Source organism: Chiloscyllium plagiosum, unplaced genomic scaffold (assembly GCF_037043375.1).
Source record: "Chiloscyllium plagiosum isolate Xiang-an unplaced genomic scaffold, Cpla_swu_hap1 HiC_scaffold_31, whole genome shotgun sequence".
Lineage (NCBI taxonomy): Eukaryota > Metazoa > Chordata > Chondrichthyes > Orectolobiformes > Hemiscylliidae > Chiloscyllium > Chiloscyllium plagiosum.
This window is the reverse complement of record NW_028270169.1, coordinates 48820380-48837394: the sequence shown is the minus strand read 5'-3', so window position 1 is coordinate 48837394 and position 17015 is coordinate 48820380. Positions and strand designations below refer to the sequence as shown.

At 41.5% G+C, this 17015-nt stretch overlaps 1 protein-coding gene and 1 long non-coding RNA gene across 6 annotated transcripts in view; one reads left to right on the top strand and one right to left on the bottom strand.

Annotated features, from left to right (window-relative positions):
* The window catches only part of lrwd1 (leucine-rich repeats and WD repeat domain containing 1), an 83447-nt gene that overhangs the window by 18190 nt on the left and 48242 nt on the right, over window positions 1–17015 (bottom strand). For all 5 annotated transcript variants that reach the window (XR_006315826.2, XM_087977523.1, XM_043718743.2 and 2 more), the window contains 3 exons: window positions 14731–14857; window positions 1078–1181; window positions 395–596 (listed from right to left, as the gene is read on the bottom strand). Coding sequence is in view for 4 of the 5 variants with exons in the window: in XM_087977523.1 (XP_087833649.1) it covers window positions 395–596; window positions 1078–1181; window positions 14731–14857 (433 nt within the window). In the remaining variant the exon portion in view is untranslated. The remainder of the gene's footprint in view (window positions 1–394; window positions 597–1077; window positions 1182–14730; window positions 14858–17015) is intronic.
* Window positions 1–17015, top strand: part of LOC122564138 (uncharacterized) — a 66087-nt gene that overhangs the window by 37244 nt on the left and 11828 nt on the right. The gene's annotated exons all lie outside the window — the stretch shown is intronic.

Below are 17015 nucleotides of genomic sequence, written 5' to 3'. Positions count from 1 at the left end.
CACCATAGATAAACCTTAGCATGAAAACATTATGAAGCAAGAAGGGATAAGGAGATTAAATTTCCACTGGAACAGAAGATCAAGAGGATTTTTTTTAAAATTCTGAATGGTTAATGATAAAGACCTAATCCGTTTCAAACTATTAGAATGAGTTTAAAAAACTGTCTTAAGTGTTGATGTGAATGGCTATGCTATAAACCTCTACAATCCAATGTACATGAGCTTTAAGTATAACAGAGTAATTAACAAAATCTCCTAAACTAACTAAATATAACAGTACAATTAATGTTTTCTCTCCTTCAAATTATATTTTAAAAAGAAACTTAACTCGCTCTCCTTTGTCAACCCAAGAGAGAGATGTGAAAGTACATCCCATAGAAAATTCAATACTTACTAAAGAGGAACGTTTCATGTTTTGGAGAAAAGTAGAGAGTCGAGATCGCTTTTTTGTGAGCCTTTATCATCCCATAGCAGTAACTCACTTTTACATGTATCAGCTTTACAACACCCATCTTTCCACCTACAGCTAACACGTTGAATTTTCTTTTCTGATTATCAAACACAGTTAAGGTTGTCCAAGCAAGGGAAAAGAATTCCTGAGAAAAATAATATAAAACAATTAGAATCTTATCACTGAAACTGTATTATTGCTACACTAATCCCTTAGTGGATGACCATTACCAGTCCCTGATTACAGATGAAAAAGAAAACTTTCTGGCACAGAAACAAACTTAGTGACTAGCAAAGTAGTGTTTCACATCTTAATGTTATACAGTGTAATTTGTTTCATGCATATCATAATTATTGTCCAAAATCCTAGTCTGCACACTTATAAATATTTATACTAAATGCATATTTTGTATAAGAAACAAGTAAGAGTCTTTTAATACCCCAAGTCATCGGTTTAAGTATTTTCCCCAAGTTTATAATATACATAATGTTTGCGTTTACTCTGATTTCCGATCGGTTAGATATTTATAACAAAGGAAAAAAAAGTTCACTGAGAAAGAGCTTTGCACAAAGTGCACAGGCAATAATCTATATTGCTGGGTGGACAAATTATACAACTGTACTCACCTCTCCAACTGATTTATATTTATGACGGACAATTCCAGTTTCACAGTCAATAATGCAAACTGAATCCCCTCCACATGTAGCAACAGATTGAGATGACACCAGCCCTACATTAGATAAAATAAGTTAAATACAAGGCATATGCAGTTCCTGAAGACATACATTTTCCATGACATTTTTTTAAAAAAAGGTCAAAGAACTGTAAGTAAATGTCAAAGATTGTAAAAAAAAAGCCAGGAACTACAGACCAGTGAGCTTTACGTCAGTGATGAGTAAGTTGTTGGAGGGGATTCTGAGGGACAGAATTTACATAGAACATAGAACATAGAAGAATACAGCGCAGTACAGGCCCTTTGGCCCTCGATGTTGCGCCGATCCAAGCCCACCTTACCTATACTAACCCACTATCCTCCATATACCTATCCAATGCCCGCTTAAATGCCCATAAAGAGGGAGAGTCCACCACTGCTACTGGCAGGGCATTCCATGAACTTACGACTCGCTGAGTGAAGAACCTACCCCTAACTTCAGTCCTATATCTACCCCCCCTTAATTTAAAGCTATGCCCCCTTGTAATACCCGACTCCATACGCGGGAAAAGGTTCACACTGTCAACCCTATCTAACCCCCTAATCATCTTGTACACCTCAATCAAGTCACCCCTAAACCTTCTTTTCTCTAATGAAAACAGCCCCAAGTGTCTCAGTCTTTCCTCATACGATCTTCCTTCCATACCAGGCAACATCCTGGTAAACCTCCTCTGCACCCGTTCCAGTGCCTCCACATCCTTCCTATAGTATGGCGACCAAAACTGCACACAATATTCCAGATGCGGCCGCACCAGAGTCTTATACAACTGCATCATGACCTCAGGACTCCGGAACTCAATTCCTCTACCAATAAAAGCCAGTACGCCATATGCCTTCCTCACCGCACTATTTACCTGGGTGGCAACTTTCAGAGATCTGTGTACATGGACACCAAGATCCCTCTGCTCATCCACACTACCAAGTATCCGACCATTAGCCCAGTACCCCATCTTTTTGTTATTCTTCCCAAAGTGAATCACCTCACACTTAGCTACATTGAATTCCATTTGCCACCTTTCTGCCCAGCTCTGCAGCTTCTCTATATCCTGCTGTAACCTGCCACATCCTTCCTCACTGTCAACAACTCCTCAGACTTTCGTATCATCCGCAAACTTGCTCACCCAACCTTCTAACCCCTCTTCCAGGTCATTTATAAAAATGACAAACAGCAATGGTCCCAAAACAGATCCTTGCGGAACACCGCTAGTGACGGCACTCCATGAAGAAACTTTGCCATCAACTACTACCCTCTGTCTTCTTCCATCCAGCCAATTCCTAATCCAAACCTCCAACTCACCCTCAATGCCATATCTCCGTATTTTCTGCAGTAGCCTACCATGGGGAACCTTATCAAACACCTTACTAAAATCCATATATACCACATCTACCGCTTTCCCCTCATCAACCTCCTTCGTCACCTTTTCAAAGAATTCAATAAGGTTTGTGAGGCACGACCTGCCCTTCACAAAACCATGCTGACTATCCTTGATCACATTATTCCTATCCAGATGTGCATAAATCCTATCCCTTACAATTCTCTCTAAGACTTTGCCCACAACAGAAGTGAGACTCACCGGCCTATAGTTACTAGGGTTATCCCTACTCCCCTTTTTGAACAAGGGAACCACATTTGCTATCCTCCAGTCTTCTGGCACTACTCCTGTAGACAACGAGGACATAAAAATCAAGGCCAATGGCTCTGCAATCTCCTCCCTTGCTTCCCAGAGAATCCTAGGATAAATGCCATCAGGCCCAGGGGACTTATCTATTTTCACCTTTTCCAGGATTTCCAACACCTCTTCTCTACAAACCTCAAAGCCATCCATTCTACTTATTTGTGACTCAGTATTCACATCGACGACAATGCCCTGTTCCTGAGTAAATACTGAAGAAAAGTATTCATTCAGTGTCTCCCCAATCTCTTCCGCCTCCACACGCAACTTCCCACTACTATCCTTGACTGGACCTATTCCTACCCTAGTCATTCTTTTATTCCTAACATACCTATAGAAAGCCTTAGGGTTTTGCCTAATCCTACCAACTAAGGACCTTTAAAAATCATGAGGGGGATGGATAGAGTGAATAGCCAAGGTCTTTTTCCTAGGTGAGGGAGTCCAAAACTGGAGGGAATAGATTTAAAAAGTGAGTAGAGAAAGATTAAAAAAGGACACATGGGGCAACTTTTTTTTTGACAGAGTGCGAGTGGTTAATGTGTAAAATGACCTGCCAGAGGAATTGGTGGATGCAGGCACAGTTATAATGTTTAAAAGACATTTAGGTAAGTACATTTATAGGAAAGGTTTGGAGGAATACGGGTCAAATACAGGCAGGTGGCACTAGTTTAGTTTGGGAACATGATCGACGTGGACAAATTGGACCGAAGGGTCTATTTCCATATTGTATGACCCTATGACTCTAAATGGAACAAGGTCAGATTGGGATGTTTGGTTAGCGCTAATCATTTGGACCGAAAGGTCTGTTTCCATGCTGTATGATTCTAAACTACTTGACTATTCAGAGAAATCAGATTAATTGTTATTCTCCTTTAACTGGAATTTCTATTGTTTTAACTAATTTAAATTTACAGGCAGAAGATATATGCAGTCCTGCACAGCATCACCTTAAATAACCACTCAGAACAGTTTAAATTAGAACATCTGTTGTGCTATAATTCTTGTTTTAATATTTTTATGACATACATAAACTACACGCATCCTTATGTGAATACCACTTTAAAGCCCAATTAAGTTAACAAATATACCTCTTTCTTGTTCAGAAATGTTTCCATGTGGGTTTTTTTTATTTACTAGCTTTGGATTTTTAAATGTAGAGCTAAGGATTGTGAAATGTTGCTTCCCAATTTAAGTTACACTAACAAGAAGGAATGGTATTTTTCACTTGATCAGTTCGGTGCTCAAATGTCTGGAGCTGTGACAGCCAAAGTGGAATCAAAGGACAAGAGTTGTGGGGTACAAGTTGGGAACCCTGATTTATATACTTGATGACAAAGTAGATAACTTGTGCCTTCGCCTCACTGTTCCTTCCAACCAATCAGGAGTGTAATGTGAAGTTAGCACGAATGACACCGACTTTTTTTTGTTTGTTGTGGGAACCTGAGCTGTCCAAGCATTTGACAGCCAGAATTAAAGCGCTGTGACTATGATCTACATTAACCTTTTATACAATGCCATAGAGAAGAATAATGTCTCCTAACATCCCACATGATATCTGTTCATAATAAATGAAGACATAAATATTAAGAATTCTTAAAGCAAGTTCAGTTTAGGGATGAGAGGGGTGAAAAAGAGTGGGAGCATCCAAATCCAAAAATACATTGTTTAATTGCAAATGGCTGTTCTTTCACAGAGTCAATGGCAGTTAAAGACCTCCCAACATTAGGATCGCTCAGAAAAGGGGAAATAATTTTTAGATTGCATCTAGATTCCTACTCAACTTTTTTTGTGAACTCATTTTTAGACTGTCCACCTGGAGATTTCTGCAGACTCAATGAACGTTTTACAAGTGCTGCTCCATGTGTACATCAATTGTTAAAAAATGATAGAATGTGGTGGCATGCTAGGAATGCCACCTCATCTCATTTGAATGACTAGTATTGCCTATTTGGGTGCTTGCAGCATAATGTAATGGGGACCGAGATCCAATGTTGATTTTCCTTGGTGCAGTACCTGAGGAATCATTCCCAGGTGAAGGGAAGACGGACAGTTTTCCCTGCCACTACAAACTGTTCCTCAGGCATTGCAAGTCAGAAAAGCAACATTTTAAAAGTTTCATTAGGAGAACAAAGATCCTTTTAGCATTATGGCTAGAATATTTTAAAAAGTACAATACTATTCAGTCTCTAATGTTGTGGCCAATTTTCCCCCACACTCTGCCTTCCGCTCAGCGCCTATTGCAATCAAATCTATCCACCCGTCATTTACTTTCTAAAACACAACTAAAGTTTCCTGGTTCTTGGATTTGTGGTTCGCTCAGTCTTGATGTATTTGTTCCTAAAGCATCGAGTAGATTTGAACAATAGCTCGCTTATATCTTCACCAGTATAAATACATAATCACAGAATGCATTGCTTCCAAATGCCTGAATTTCCTCTGTGCTATTGTGACCAGACTTCTGGACAACTCCAGGTGTAGTCAAAACAGTGGCATATGTAAATCCAATCGCCTTTGTTCTGGTTTAAGTAAGCAATTTTTCAGTACTCCTATATCTGTCTCCTCTTCTGCTCTTGTCGAGGAGTATTCAATGGAATGTTATATGTGGATAATGTGGGCTGTGTCAAGAAATGTGGGAAAATTTTGAGAAGTTAGACAAGGTTTTTCCTTAATGCCGGAAGCAATGCTTTGAATTTTAAAATGAAGACTTGAGTGTCAAGACAAGATTCTTGAGGAAGGAAGCAGAGAAATGTCTCGTAAAGAGAATATTTGCTGTTAACATCCTCATTAACAGATCTTGTCTCATTAATATACAAATTCAATTACCTATTACAGGAAACTAGGTGTTGACAATTCCCCAACATGTATGTCAGAGTGGGTATGTTGGCATATTCATGATGAATGAGATTCCAGGAATTCTTTCAAGATGGCAGCAGTGATCCCAATGAGGACACCAGCGAACCAGAACAGTCATCACAGGGATCCACAGAGGAGCGACCACCAAGGAGGAGTCAACTTGGACCCCCACCGGAGGGCAGCTGCCCTGGGCTTGACATGTATGCTGAAACAGTCAGGAAACAAATGCCAGATTCATCAGCCACACACAAGGTACAACAAAACATCACCTGATCACAACGCAATGCCATCCATGTTCTCAAAACCAATCGCAACATTGTCATCAAACCAGATAAAGGAGGAGCCATCGTCAGTCAGAATAAAACAGATTACTGCAAGGAAGTGTACTGACAACTGAACAACCAGGAACACTACTGGCAACTACCAGCCAACTCGACCAAACAGCACACCTATGAACTAAAAACATTGATCAAGACTTTTCATATAGTCCTTCACAGTTCCCTACGTGCCCACATCCCACGTACTTCTTGCGTAGGCAACTTCTACTGCCTTCTGAAGATACACAAATCCAACACGCCAGGATGCCCCATTGTATCAGGCAATGGGACCCTGTGTGAGAACCTCTCTGGCTATGTTGAAGGCATCTTGTAACCCATTGTCCAGGGGACACCCAACTTCTGTTACAACACAGATTTCTTACAGAAGCTCAGCACCCAAGGACCAGTCGAACCAGGAACATTCCTCGTCACAAGGACGTTTCAGCACTCCTAGCATCCCCCATAATAACGGCATCATGGCTACAGTCTCAGTACTTAATACCAACAACTGTCAATCTCCAAGCATTGTCCGACAACACACCTGCTTCATCCTCGACCACAACATTTATAGAACAGAACAATATAGTGCAGAACAGGCCCTTCCGCCCTCAATGTTGTGCCGACTTGTGAGCTAATCTAAGTCCATCCCCCTACACTATCCCATCATCCATGTGCTTATCCAAGGATTGTTTAAAGCTTCCTAATGTGACTGAGTTAACTACATTGGCACGCAGGGCATTCCACACCCTTAGCACTCTGTGTAAAGAACCTGCCTCTGACATCTGTCTTAAATCGATCACCCCTCAATTTGTAGTTATGCCCCTTCATACAAGCTGACGTCAACATCCTAGGGGAAAATAAAACTTTTGTCTACCCTATCTAATTCTGATATTCTTATATATCTCTCTCAAATCCCCTCTTAGTCTTCTTCTCTCCAATGAGAACAGATCCAAGTCTCTCAGCTTTTCCTCATAAGACCTCCCCTCCAGACCAGGCAACATCCTAGTAAATCTCCTCTGCAACTTTTCCAATGTTTCCACATTCTTCCTGTAATGGGGTGACCAGAAGTGTACACAATATTCCAAGTGTGGCCGCATTAGAGTTTTGTATAGTTGCAACATGACATTACGGCTCCGGAACTCAATCCCTCGACAAACAAAACCTAACACACCATGTGCCTTCTTAACATCACTATCAACCTGGGTGGCCACTTTCAGGGATTTATGTACATGGACTGCAAGATCCCTCTGAACATCCACACTAAGAATCTTTCCATTGACCCAGTATTCTGCCTTCCTGTTATTCTTCCCAAAGTGAATCACCTCACATTTATCTGCATTGAACTCCATTTGCCACCTCTCAGCCCAATTTTGCAGTTTATCAAAATCCCCCTGCAATCTGCAACATTCTTCCACACTGTCTACTACTCCACCGACTTTAGTTTCATCTAACCCATCCACCTATGCTTGCGTCTAAGTCATTTATAAAAATGACAAACATCAATGGTACCAAAACAGATCCTTGTAGCACACCATTAAATCACCGGACTCCAGGCTGAATATTTTCCATCAACCACCACTCGCTGCCTTCTTACAGAAAGCCAGTTTCTAATCCAAATGGCTAAATCACCCTCAATCCCTTACCTCTGCATTTTCTCCAACGGCCTACCACATGGAACCTTATCAAAGGCTTCACTGAAGTCCATGTATACCACGTCAACTGCCCTACCCGCATTCACATACTTGGTCACCTTCTCAAAAATCTCAATGAGGTTTATGAAACATGACCTGCGCTGCCCTTGAGGAAACCATGTTGACTCTCTGCAATCAAATTGTTGCTTGCTAGATGATTATAAATCCTATCACCTTTGACACCCAGTTCTTCATCCTGACACACAGAACAGCCAAGGGGACTAAATCTGCACTCCAATATGCAAACATTTTCATGCATAGGTTCAAACAAGAGTTCTTCTCTAGGTAGGACCTCCAACCAACACTATACACCAGATATATTGATGACATTTACTTCCACTGGACCATGTCACAGAAACAATTACGCAGGGATATCGACGAGTTTCATCCCACCAAACTAACCATAGACTACTCTTTAGTGTCATTCTTGGACACATGCATCTCCATCAAGGATGGGTACCCGAGCACCTCACTATACCGCAAACCCATGGATAACCTCATTATGCTACATTTCAAGCTTCTACCCTAAATATTTTAAAACAGCCATTCTCTACGGGCAAGCACTATGCATACACAGGATCTGTTTAGATGAGGAGGAACATGACAGACACTTGGAGGTACTCAAGGATGCCCTCCTAAGAACAGGGTACGATGCTCAACTCATCGACTGCCAGTTCCAATGTGCCACAGTAAGAAACTATGATGACCTCCTCAGGAGACAGACACAAGCTGCAACCGATAGGGCACCCTTTGTTGTCCAGTATTTCCCAGGAGCCCAAATAAAACTACACCATGTCCTTTGCAGCCTGCAACACATTATCGAGGAAGATGAACACCTTGCCGAGACCTACCCCACACCTCTACTTCTCGCCTTTAAACAACCACCAAACCTTAAACAGATCATTGTTCGCAGCAAATAGCCTGGCCCTCAGGACAACACCATCCAACCCTGTCACGGCAGATGTTGCAAACGTGTCAGAGCGTTGACACAGATACCACCATTACATGTGGAGACAGCACCCACCAAGGACACGGCAGGTACTCATGTGACTTGGTTAACGTTGTCTATCTCATATGCTGCAGACAAGCATGCCCTGAGGCATGGTATGTTGATAACACAGAGAGGCTGCAGCAACAGATGAATGGACACCGCACAATAATCACCAGCCAGGAGCGTTCCCGCCCACTCGGGGAACACTTCAATTGTCTGGAACATTCAGCCTCGGACCTTCAGGTGACCATGTTCCAGGGTGGACTTCGGGACAGGTGACCCCACTGCAACACAAACAAGTTTGTGGGGTGAATTTGGACTTGCAGAATCACATTTTATTTTGCTCAAAAACTGGATAAATCCATGCAAGGATCTGTAAATCCCACTTTAGAAATATAATCAGTCTGATCTAACATTGGGACACAAACATACTTTAACTGCACATCTTCAATGTATTGTCTGAGCTGAGATGGCACCTATTGTTGAAATCTACTTTGAAAATGTAACCTTTAAAAAGTTCTGGGATTTTAAATATGAAGGATCCAAAACTGACATGATCATTCCAAAAGATAACAAACAAATTTAGCTTAAGTCTATTATTAATTTACTGCACTTTGTCTGTAGCAAGAACATCCTTCTCCAGATAAGGAGACCTAAATTGCACACAGCATGTCCCATGACATTGCAATCCCACTGCTATAAATTCTGCATCTTATGATTCTGCTCCACAACCATCTGATGAAGAAGCAGTGCTTCCTCAGCTGGTGCCTCCAAATAAACCTGTTGGACTATAACCTGGTGTTGTGTGCTTTTTAACTTTGTTCACCCCAGTCCAACACAGGTACCTTCAAATCAAAATAAACCAGGGAATTGATCAAGGGGAAAATACAGTAACAGATTAAGCTTGCAGGGAATATAAGAACTGACTATAAAAGTTTCTCTAGACATGTAAAGAGCAAAAGACTGAAGACTATTGCAGATCCTTTAGTAAGGAACAGTAATTTATTAATGGAGAACAAAGAAATGGCTGATTAACTAAATTCATACTTCATTTCTGTCTTCACAAAGGAGAACATGAATAACATAACAGAAATGATGGGAAACACAGAGTTTGGTGAAAGTGAGGCACTGAAACAGATCTGTACGAGTAGAGAGATGATGTCGGGAAAATTGATAGGATTGAAGGCTAATGAATCCCCAGTGCCCGATAATTAACATCTTGCAGTTCTTAAGGAAGTGGCCCTGGAAATAGTGGTTGCATTGGTGGCCATCTTCCAAGATACTTTGGACTCTGATGGAGGGTAGTTAAAGACACTCTACTATTTAAAAATGGGGGGTAGAAAGAAAACAGATTTATAGACAGTGAGTCTGATGTCCATAGTGGGGAAGTTGCTAGAGTATATTATCAAGGAGGTAAAAACAATGACTGCAGATACTGGAAACCAGATTCTGGATTAGTGGTGCTGGAAAAGCACAGTTCAGGCAGCAGAGGAGCAGTAAAATCGACGTTTCAGGCAAAAGCCCTTCATCAGGAATACAGGCAGAGTGCCTGAAGGGTGGAGAACTAATGAGAGGAGGGTGGGTGTGGGGAGAAAGTAGCATAGAGCGAGTCTGTTTCAGGACATGGTTGAAGAGCTTCAGGGCAGAGGAAATGACCTGGGAGTTGCAGTGGGAGAGGGACTCCCTGAGATTCTTGTAGAGAGAGGAGGAAAACTTCAAGGCAGGCATCCTTGCAAGAGGATTCGCAGTAGGGTTAAGATCAAAGGATTTTTTAGCAGAGCACTTCAAAACAGGGGTAGAATTAGAAACAAACAAACAGTCAGCATGGATTTTAAAAAAAGGCATCAACTTGACAAATCTATTGAAATTTTTCAAGAAAGTAATTCACAGAGTTGATCAAAGAAAGCCAGTAGATCTGTATTTTTTGACTTTCAGAAGGCTTTCAACAAAATCCCACATAAAGAGATTAATGTGCAAAATTAAAGTGCATTGGATTGCGGGTAGTGTATTGAGATGGACAGAAAACTGGTTAGCAGACAGGAAGCAAGAAGAGTAGGCAATGATTAGTGGGGTACCACAGAGATTGGTACTAGGACCCCAGCTATTCATAATATATGTTAATGATTTATAGGAGGGAACACAATGCAAGACCTCTAAATCTGCAGGTGACACAAAGCGGAGTGAAAGAGTGAACTGTGAGGAAGATGAAGAGATGTTCAGCGAGGTGTGAAGGCAGCAAACTGTATGTTGGCCGTCATAGTAAGAGGATTCAAGTACAGGAACACCGATGTCTTGCCACAACTATACATGGCATTGGGGAGGCTACATCGGCAAATGCTGTGTGCAATTTAGGTCTCCTTAACTGAAGGAATATGTTCTTGCTACGGACAGAGTGCAGCAAATTAATTCCTGTGAGTGAGTGAGGTCGAATGGCCGCCTTCTGCGTCTACCTACGTTCTATGTAGATGCTGGTTTATGTAGTCTGCTATACAAGGAACCCGATCAAGTGCGAAGCCTATAGTGTTCATGGGATTATCTACCAGAAGGATACTTGGATGTTCAGGGACTCACCAAAACAAAGGCAGAGCCTGGAAATTACAATTCAAGGAGTGCTTACTTTCTATCATCCTACAATCCCATTGCATCAACACAATGGGAAAGAAAATGGCCGCAACAACACACACAATGTGCAGGTACATGCTTTGACCAGTGATGGAGAACCCAAAATATAGCAGCATAAGGCTATTCAAAAAAAAGAGACCCATCTACTTTCCATGACACATCTGTAAGCACTCAATCACTGGCAACCTTTATCTATTGCCTCACTGAGTAGTATACACCCCTAGGCACCAAATATTACGATCATTTCATGCAAGAGCAACACCTTTGGCCACTGAGACCATATCGATGCCTGTACACCTGGTCAAATGTGCCTAGTTTCAGCAGCTTCTCAAGTCAGATATTCCTCCATGGAAGAACATGGAACATCAACTGATGTCTAAGCTCAGTAAGTTACAGTAGGGACTACGCAGAGATTTAGTTGCACTGAGCATTTTTTAAACAAATGTCAAACTTAAACTGCAATGCCACCAACGTGCCCCTCAAGACGTTTTCTTTCTTCACTCCCTTCCACATCTCTCACTACAGATTTTGCAGCCAAACAGGTGTCTGCTCTACACTGGAACTTGTTGGTCTTGAAAGTTTGATTGGATTACTCCAGGAACATCTGAGTCTAGAAAGCCCAGACGGGCTAGAAGCGTGTCCTCACCAGAGGCAAGTTCGCCATCCTCGGATTCAACTCACACAGATGTGAAGGTCGTAGGCAGATTGGAGAAGGAAGGCCCTGCCACGCTGGAGTATCTTGAGAGAAGGGCCTGTGTGCAGGTCCTCCTCCAGTGAAGTACTTACTGGCATGCCCAGTCACCTTGAGGACAGGCCTCCTGGTGTGATGTCAAGGTGGACCACCCTCTTGACACCATGCCATTGCCACCGACCAGAGTGGTTAGGACAATTGAGTATAGTTCTGCACACTTATTCACAGACCTAGAGATTGCTAGATATGGATCTCCATGGCAGCTATCAGATGATCACATGCTTGCTACAGCTAGATCCAGCGGCCTCTAGGCTATGAGGGTCATTGTCTCCCACATACTTACCTGTTTTTCCTGTGTCTGCTTGTGCATGTGCACAAAGTCCCTGATTACCGAACTACAAAGTCCTCTCTCGCATGGGGAGGAGCAGGTGCTTGGCCTCTAGCAGTCCCAAGTACCAGCAACTGGGGACATGTTTTCTTTGACCAGCTCTGGAGATGTGACAGTGACATGCTCATCTGCTTATGCTTCTAATGTAAATTAACTAATATGGCCACTGACATGGTGGGGGGTTGCAGGGGACAGCCTTGCCAACACTTCCTCTGAACTCTCCTTGAGAGGTGGTAGGGGGGCTTTCTTGTGGGGCAGCCTGCTTGGCTACCGAGATAATGGACATCCAACTTAAAAACATGCAAAATACTAAAGGAAGAAGGTTTTGCAGTCCTGTGAAATAAGTTGTGTGCCATAGACGAGACTGACATGCACAAGCAAACAAAAGAGCACCAGGGACGTAATGCGGGAAGCAGTGCGCTGTGGCTTAGAAGCTACATTTGAGCACCTAATAGCTGCCACGGACCAACTGATGGCTGTCCTAAGGACCCACATCCAGCAATGTCAAGGTTAAGGTGAGTGAGGAGTTGATTTTTTTTGGAATGAAGAATAGTACTTATTCAATTGGTGAGATACAAATGTCTTGCTCCCCCTGCAGGAACACAATCCTAGTCTTTTCCTAGAATTTGCCAGGATTCTGTCCTAGTGAAGGGTCCTAATATTTTGCACTTTACTACCCACGCATGCTCCCTTTTCCTAGAATAAGATAAATAGAGGGATTAAGTGAGGTGAAAGTAGGTTGCTGTTCGCCCAAGTGCATGTGAGAGATAGGTGATGAGGTATTCAGAGTGGATGAAGTAGGCAGTGCAGAGGGCATGCAGTGTTTGTAGTGTGTGTATCTGTAGTATGCGACACTGATCGGGGCAGGGAGTTGCATCCAATTGAGAGAGTCATGAATCTTGTTGAGATGTGGGACAGCAGCATGGATACAGCAGGTGAGAGGGAAGATAGTGTGGAGCAAGTAATTGATCTTTTAGCAGCACTGATGAGCATTCCTCCAGGCAGTTAGGACTGCAGTGACCCAGGTGGCTACCCTGAACCAGGCTGACAGGGTCTAATGGGATGGCATAGTGGCTCAGTGGTTAGCACGGTTGCCTCACAATGACAGGGACCCGGGTCTGTGTGGAGTTTGCACATTCTCCCAGTATCTGCTTAAGTTTCCTCCCACAGTCCAAGGATGTGTAGGTCAGGTGTATTGGCCATGCTAAAATGCCTATATTTACACTATAGGATAGGGGAATGGGTCTCGGTGGGTTACTCTTCAGAGGGTTAGTCTGGACTTGTTGGGCCGAAGGGCCTGTTTCTATACTGTAGGGAATCTAATCTAATCTCTCCAAGTGCTGGGAAAAAGGACATCCCTCTTCTGCACCACCTCATTGAAAAGGGCATCCATGCAAATTTTCCTTTGTATACCATTTCCAGGGATTTTCCTTTATTAGGACCTGTGCAGGAGAGCATCGGAATGCCAATCCTCATCCACATTTGTAATGATGGCATGGGCTCCAAGGGTGCAAGTACACTTCTGATTGTGGATGATGGCAAGTTTTTCTGGTTAATGCAGGTGGTAGGACGGGGTTAACATCAGACCAGCGGGGTAGCATAGAGGTGGGTAGGTAGTGAATGAGGCAAGTTTGGGACCACAGGGCAATAAATCTTGCCGGGCCTAAGGGAAACTCAATGAAAATGACAGCCAAAATATCATAATATTCAAAATACCATAATATTTAAATTTGTATTCCTACTAGAATTCTCATCTCTAGTTTCACTGCCTCCAAATTTGTCCACATTGAATACCATTTGCCATTCACCAGACCACTTTACCAACATACTCATATGAATTTGCATTTTGTTTGTTCCCTTTCTACTAGTTGAGATCTGGTGTAATTTGCAAATTTAGTTTTGCTTTAACTCCAGTTTCAAATCATTTGAAAAAAAAACCATCAGAAATAAATCAACAGACCCAGTGATCAAGACAATGACCTTGTTGCCTGGGGACAGAATTCAATTCACAACCATCCTCTGTTTGTAGTTCAACCTATTTTTAATCCATCTTATAGGAGCTTGACTTTTATTCCATGAGAAACTTGACTTTTATACTCAACTTTAGAACATTTTTCTGGTGTAACACATTGCCAAAAGTATTGTTAAAATCAAAATACATGATGTACTGAGAATTTCCAATGACAAAAAAGGTGCAGTCAAATAAGTTTCAATGTTTGCAGGTACTGTGCACAGTTTCACTTAAGGTGTTTAAGTAATTACATGTACTTTAAAAAAAATTCTCAAATTGCACTGTCAACATTATATATCGCTTATTTATATTCCAATTGTATTACATCACCTGAAATCTGAGAATTCTTTATTTCCGGTTCAAAAGCACAGGCCCAAAGCTGAGTACTCAAGTCCTCAGGATTATTATCCCTGCTGTGGCTCTGCAGAAAATGTAGAGGTTCTAGGACTAGAGTTTTCTGGTAAAGATTTAAAAGAAAACCTTAAGTACTGGTACAAGATGGAACCACAGACACTTGCAACACAAATGAAAGCAATTTGGCCCATAATACATGTATAGGCTCTGTACTTAAAATATATTCCACTTTCTTCCCATGGCAGTTTCTGTAATGGTCTCTGCCTCATCAACTCTGAAACATTCTTCAAATTACTTTTCTGCATCCTCTCAATGAATTTAAACAATAGCCCCATTTCACTAACTCATCCACCCAGAGAAAATAAGCTTTTCTTAATCACTCTGTCAAAAACCCTAAGAATTTTTAGGTGGCTAGGTGAACAATCATACTCATTAGTAAGTGATTGCTGACAATTCAATGCCACTACAAAAAGCAAAAACTCTGATGTGCTTTTTAAAATCTTTTTCCATTGGAACTATACATTTCTCTGTATCCCGTAAGTGTTTTATATCAACTACTCTCCAGACACATGGCACAGCATGTATATTGAAAGGTGGTTAAAAATGGCAGCCAACGTCATTGCTGTCACGCTCAAGTTTCTTCCAATAGACCAAGGCACGTGCAATCAGCATCAAGTGAATTGTGTGCTTAACTCAATTAATTGCTCCAAATTCTTAGTTCAACAATCCGAGGAGTTGATATAAAATAATTATTTGATTCTTTCATGTCCTGCAAATAGATCCTGCCGCTTCATCCATAACTGCTTTGCCCCCTAAATATTTATTCACTTGTGTTAATAAAATTAATATGTTTCAGTTTAACTTTAATTTCTGCCCACAGAACTCTTACCTTATTTGCTCTACAGTATAGTTTATACTTTTTCACATTTGTGCTTGATAATTTTCCACTGTGAATTTATTGACACCTTTGATTAAATTGTTGCCTAATTATTGTGTGCCTTAATTTTTATTTCACTAAATTTTACATTTTTCAATCCAGCATTTTATAAGACCATAAGATATAGGAGCACAAGCAGGCCAAAAAGTCCATCAAGTCAGCTCTCCCATTCAAAAGTATCATGGCTGAAAGGGAAAAGACAGGAAAGTAGAGTTGAGGATTATCAGATCAGCCAAGATTCCCTTACTGACTAGAAATCGGTCTACATCAGCCTTCAAAATACATAACGACCCAATCTCTATTAACCTCTGCCATTAAGAATTCCACTATTAATTATCATCTCTGAAGACATTCCTCAATTGTTTTAAATGACTGACCCCTTATTCTGAAGGCATCTCTCCTTGCATGAAGGCCTCCCAAAGGGGAAACTGCCTCTATCAACCTCTAAGAAACTTATACATTTCAATAAAGTTTCCTTCCATTTTTCAAAATTCCAATGTCTGCAGGCCCAACCTACTCAACTTCTTCTCATAAGGAAATTCACCCCCCCCTCCCCACCCTGGGATCAGCCTAGTGAACGTTCTCTGGACTCTCTCCAATGCTAATATGACTGCCTTTGGTTGACCCAAAAAGTTCACAGCAACCCAGGTGTGGTCTAACTAATGCCTTATACAGTATGAGCAAGGTCTCCAATCTTTAATACTCCAACCCTCGAGTTTTTACATGGGAGGGGAATTAAGGGTTACGGGGATAATGCAGGGAGGAGGAGCTAAGACAATGGCTGAGCCGGTTCAATGGGCCAAATGGCCTACTCCTGCTTCTCTTACTATGAAACTACAAAACGGTTTTTGCTGCCAAAGTCAATAACCTCACGTTTATCCACATTATATCTACCATGCATTCGCCCACACACTCAACTTCACTAAATCACATTGAAACTTTGTGTTCAATCTCAGTCCAGTTAACTAAAAAGGTCAGCAATACTTTGGGTAATTGGAGAACCTCAGGGTGAATTAGCATTGTGTAACTAAAGAGTCCACAATGGCACTGGGAAGTTTATGAAACCAAACTGTACCCAGTCTTTATCAAGTGGTGAAACAATGGTGCTGGACATAGTTTGCTTCTTTCATACAGCTTTAAGCCATCTATCTAAAATTAGATAGATAAGATAAAAACACATTGACAGAAAAGATATACATGCCTCAAACTTTAATCTAGACAAAGTAAATACTTGCCACAATATGTCCTCTTCTATTTAAGGAGCCAAATTTCCACAACAAAACAATTGCTTCTTCATTAAATAGATGTTATAAGATCCAGTATG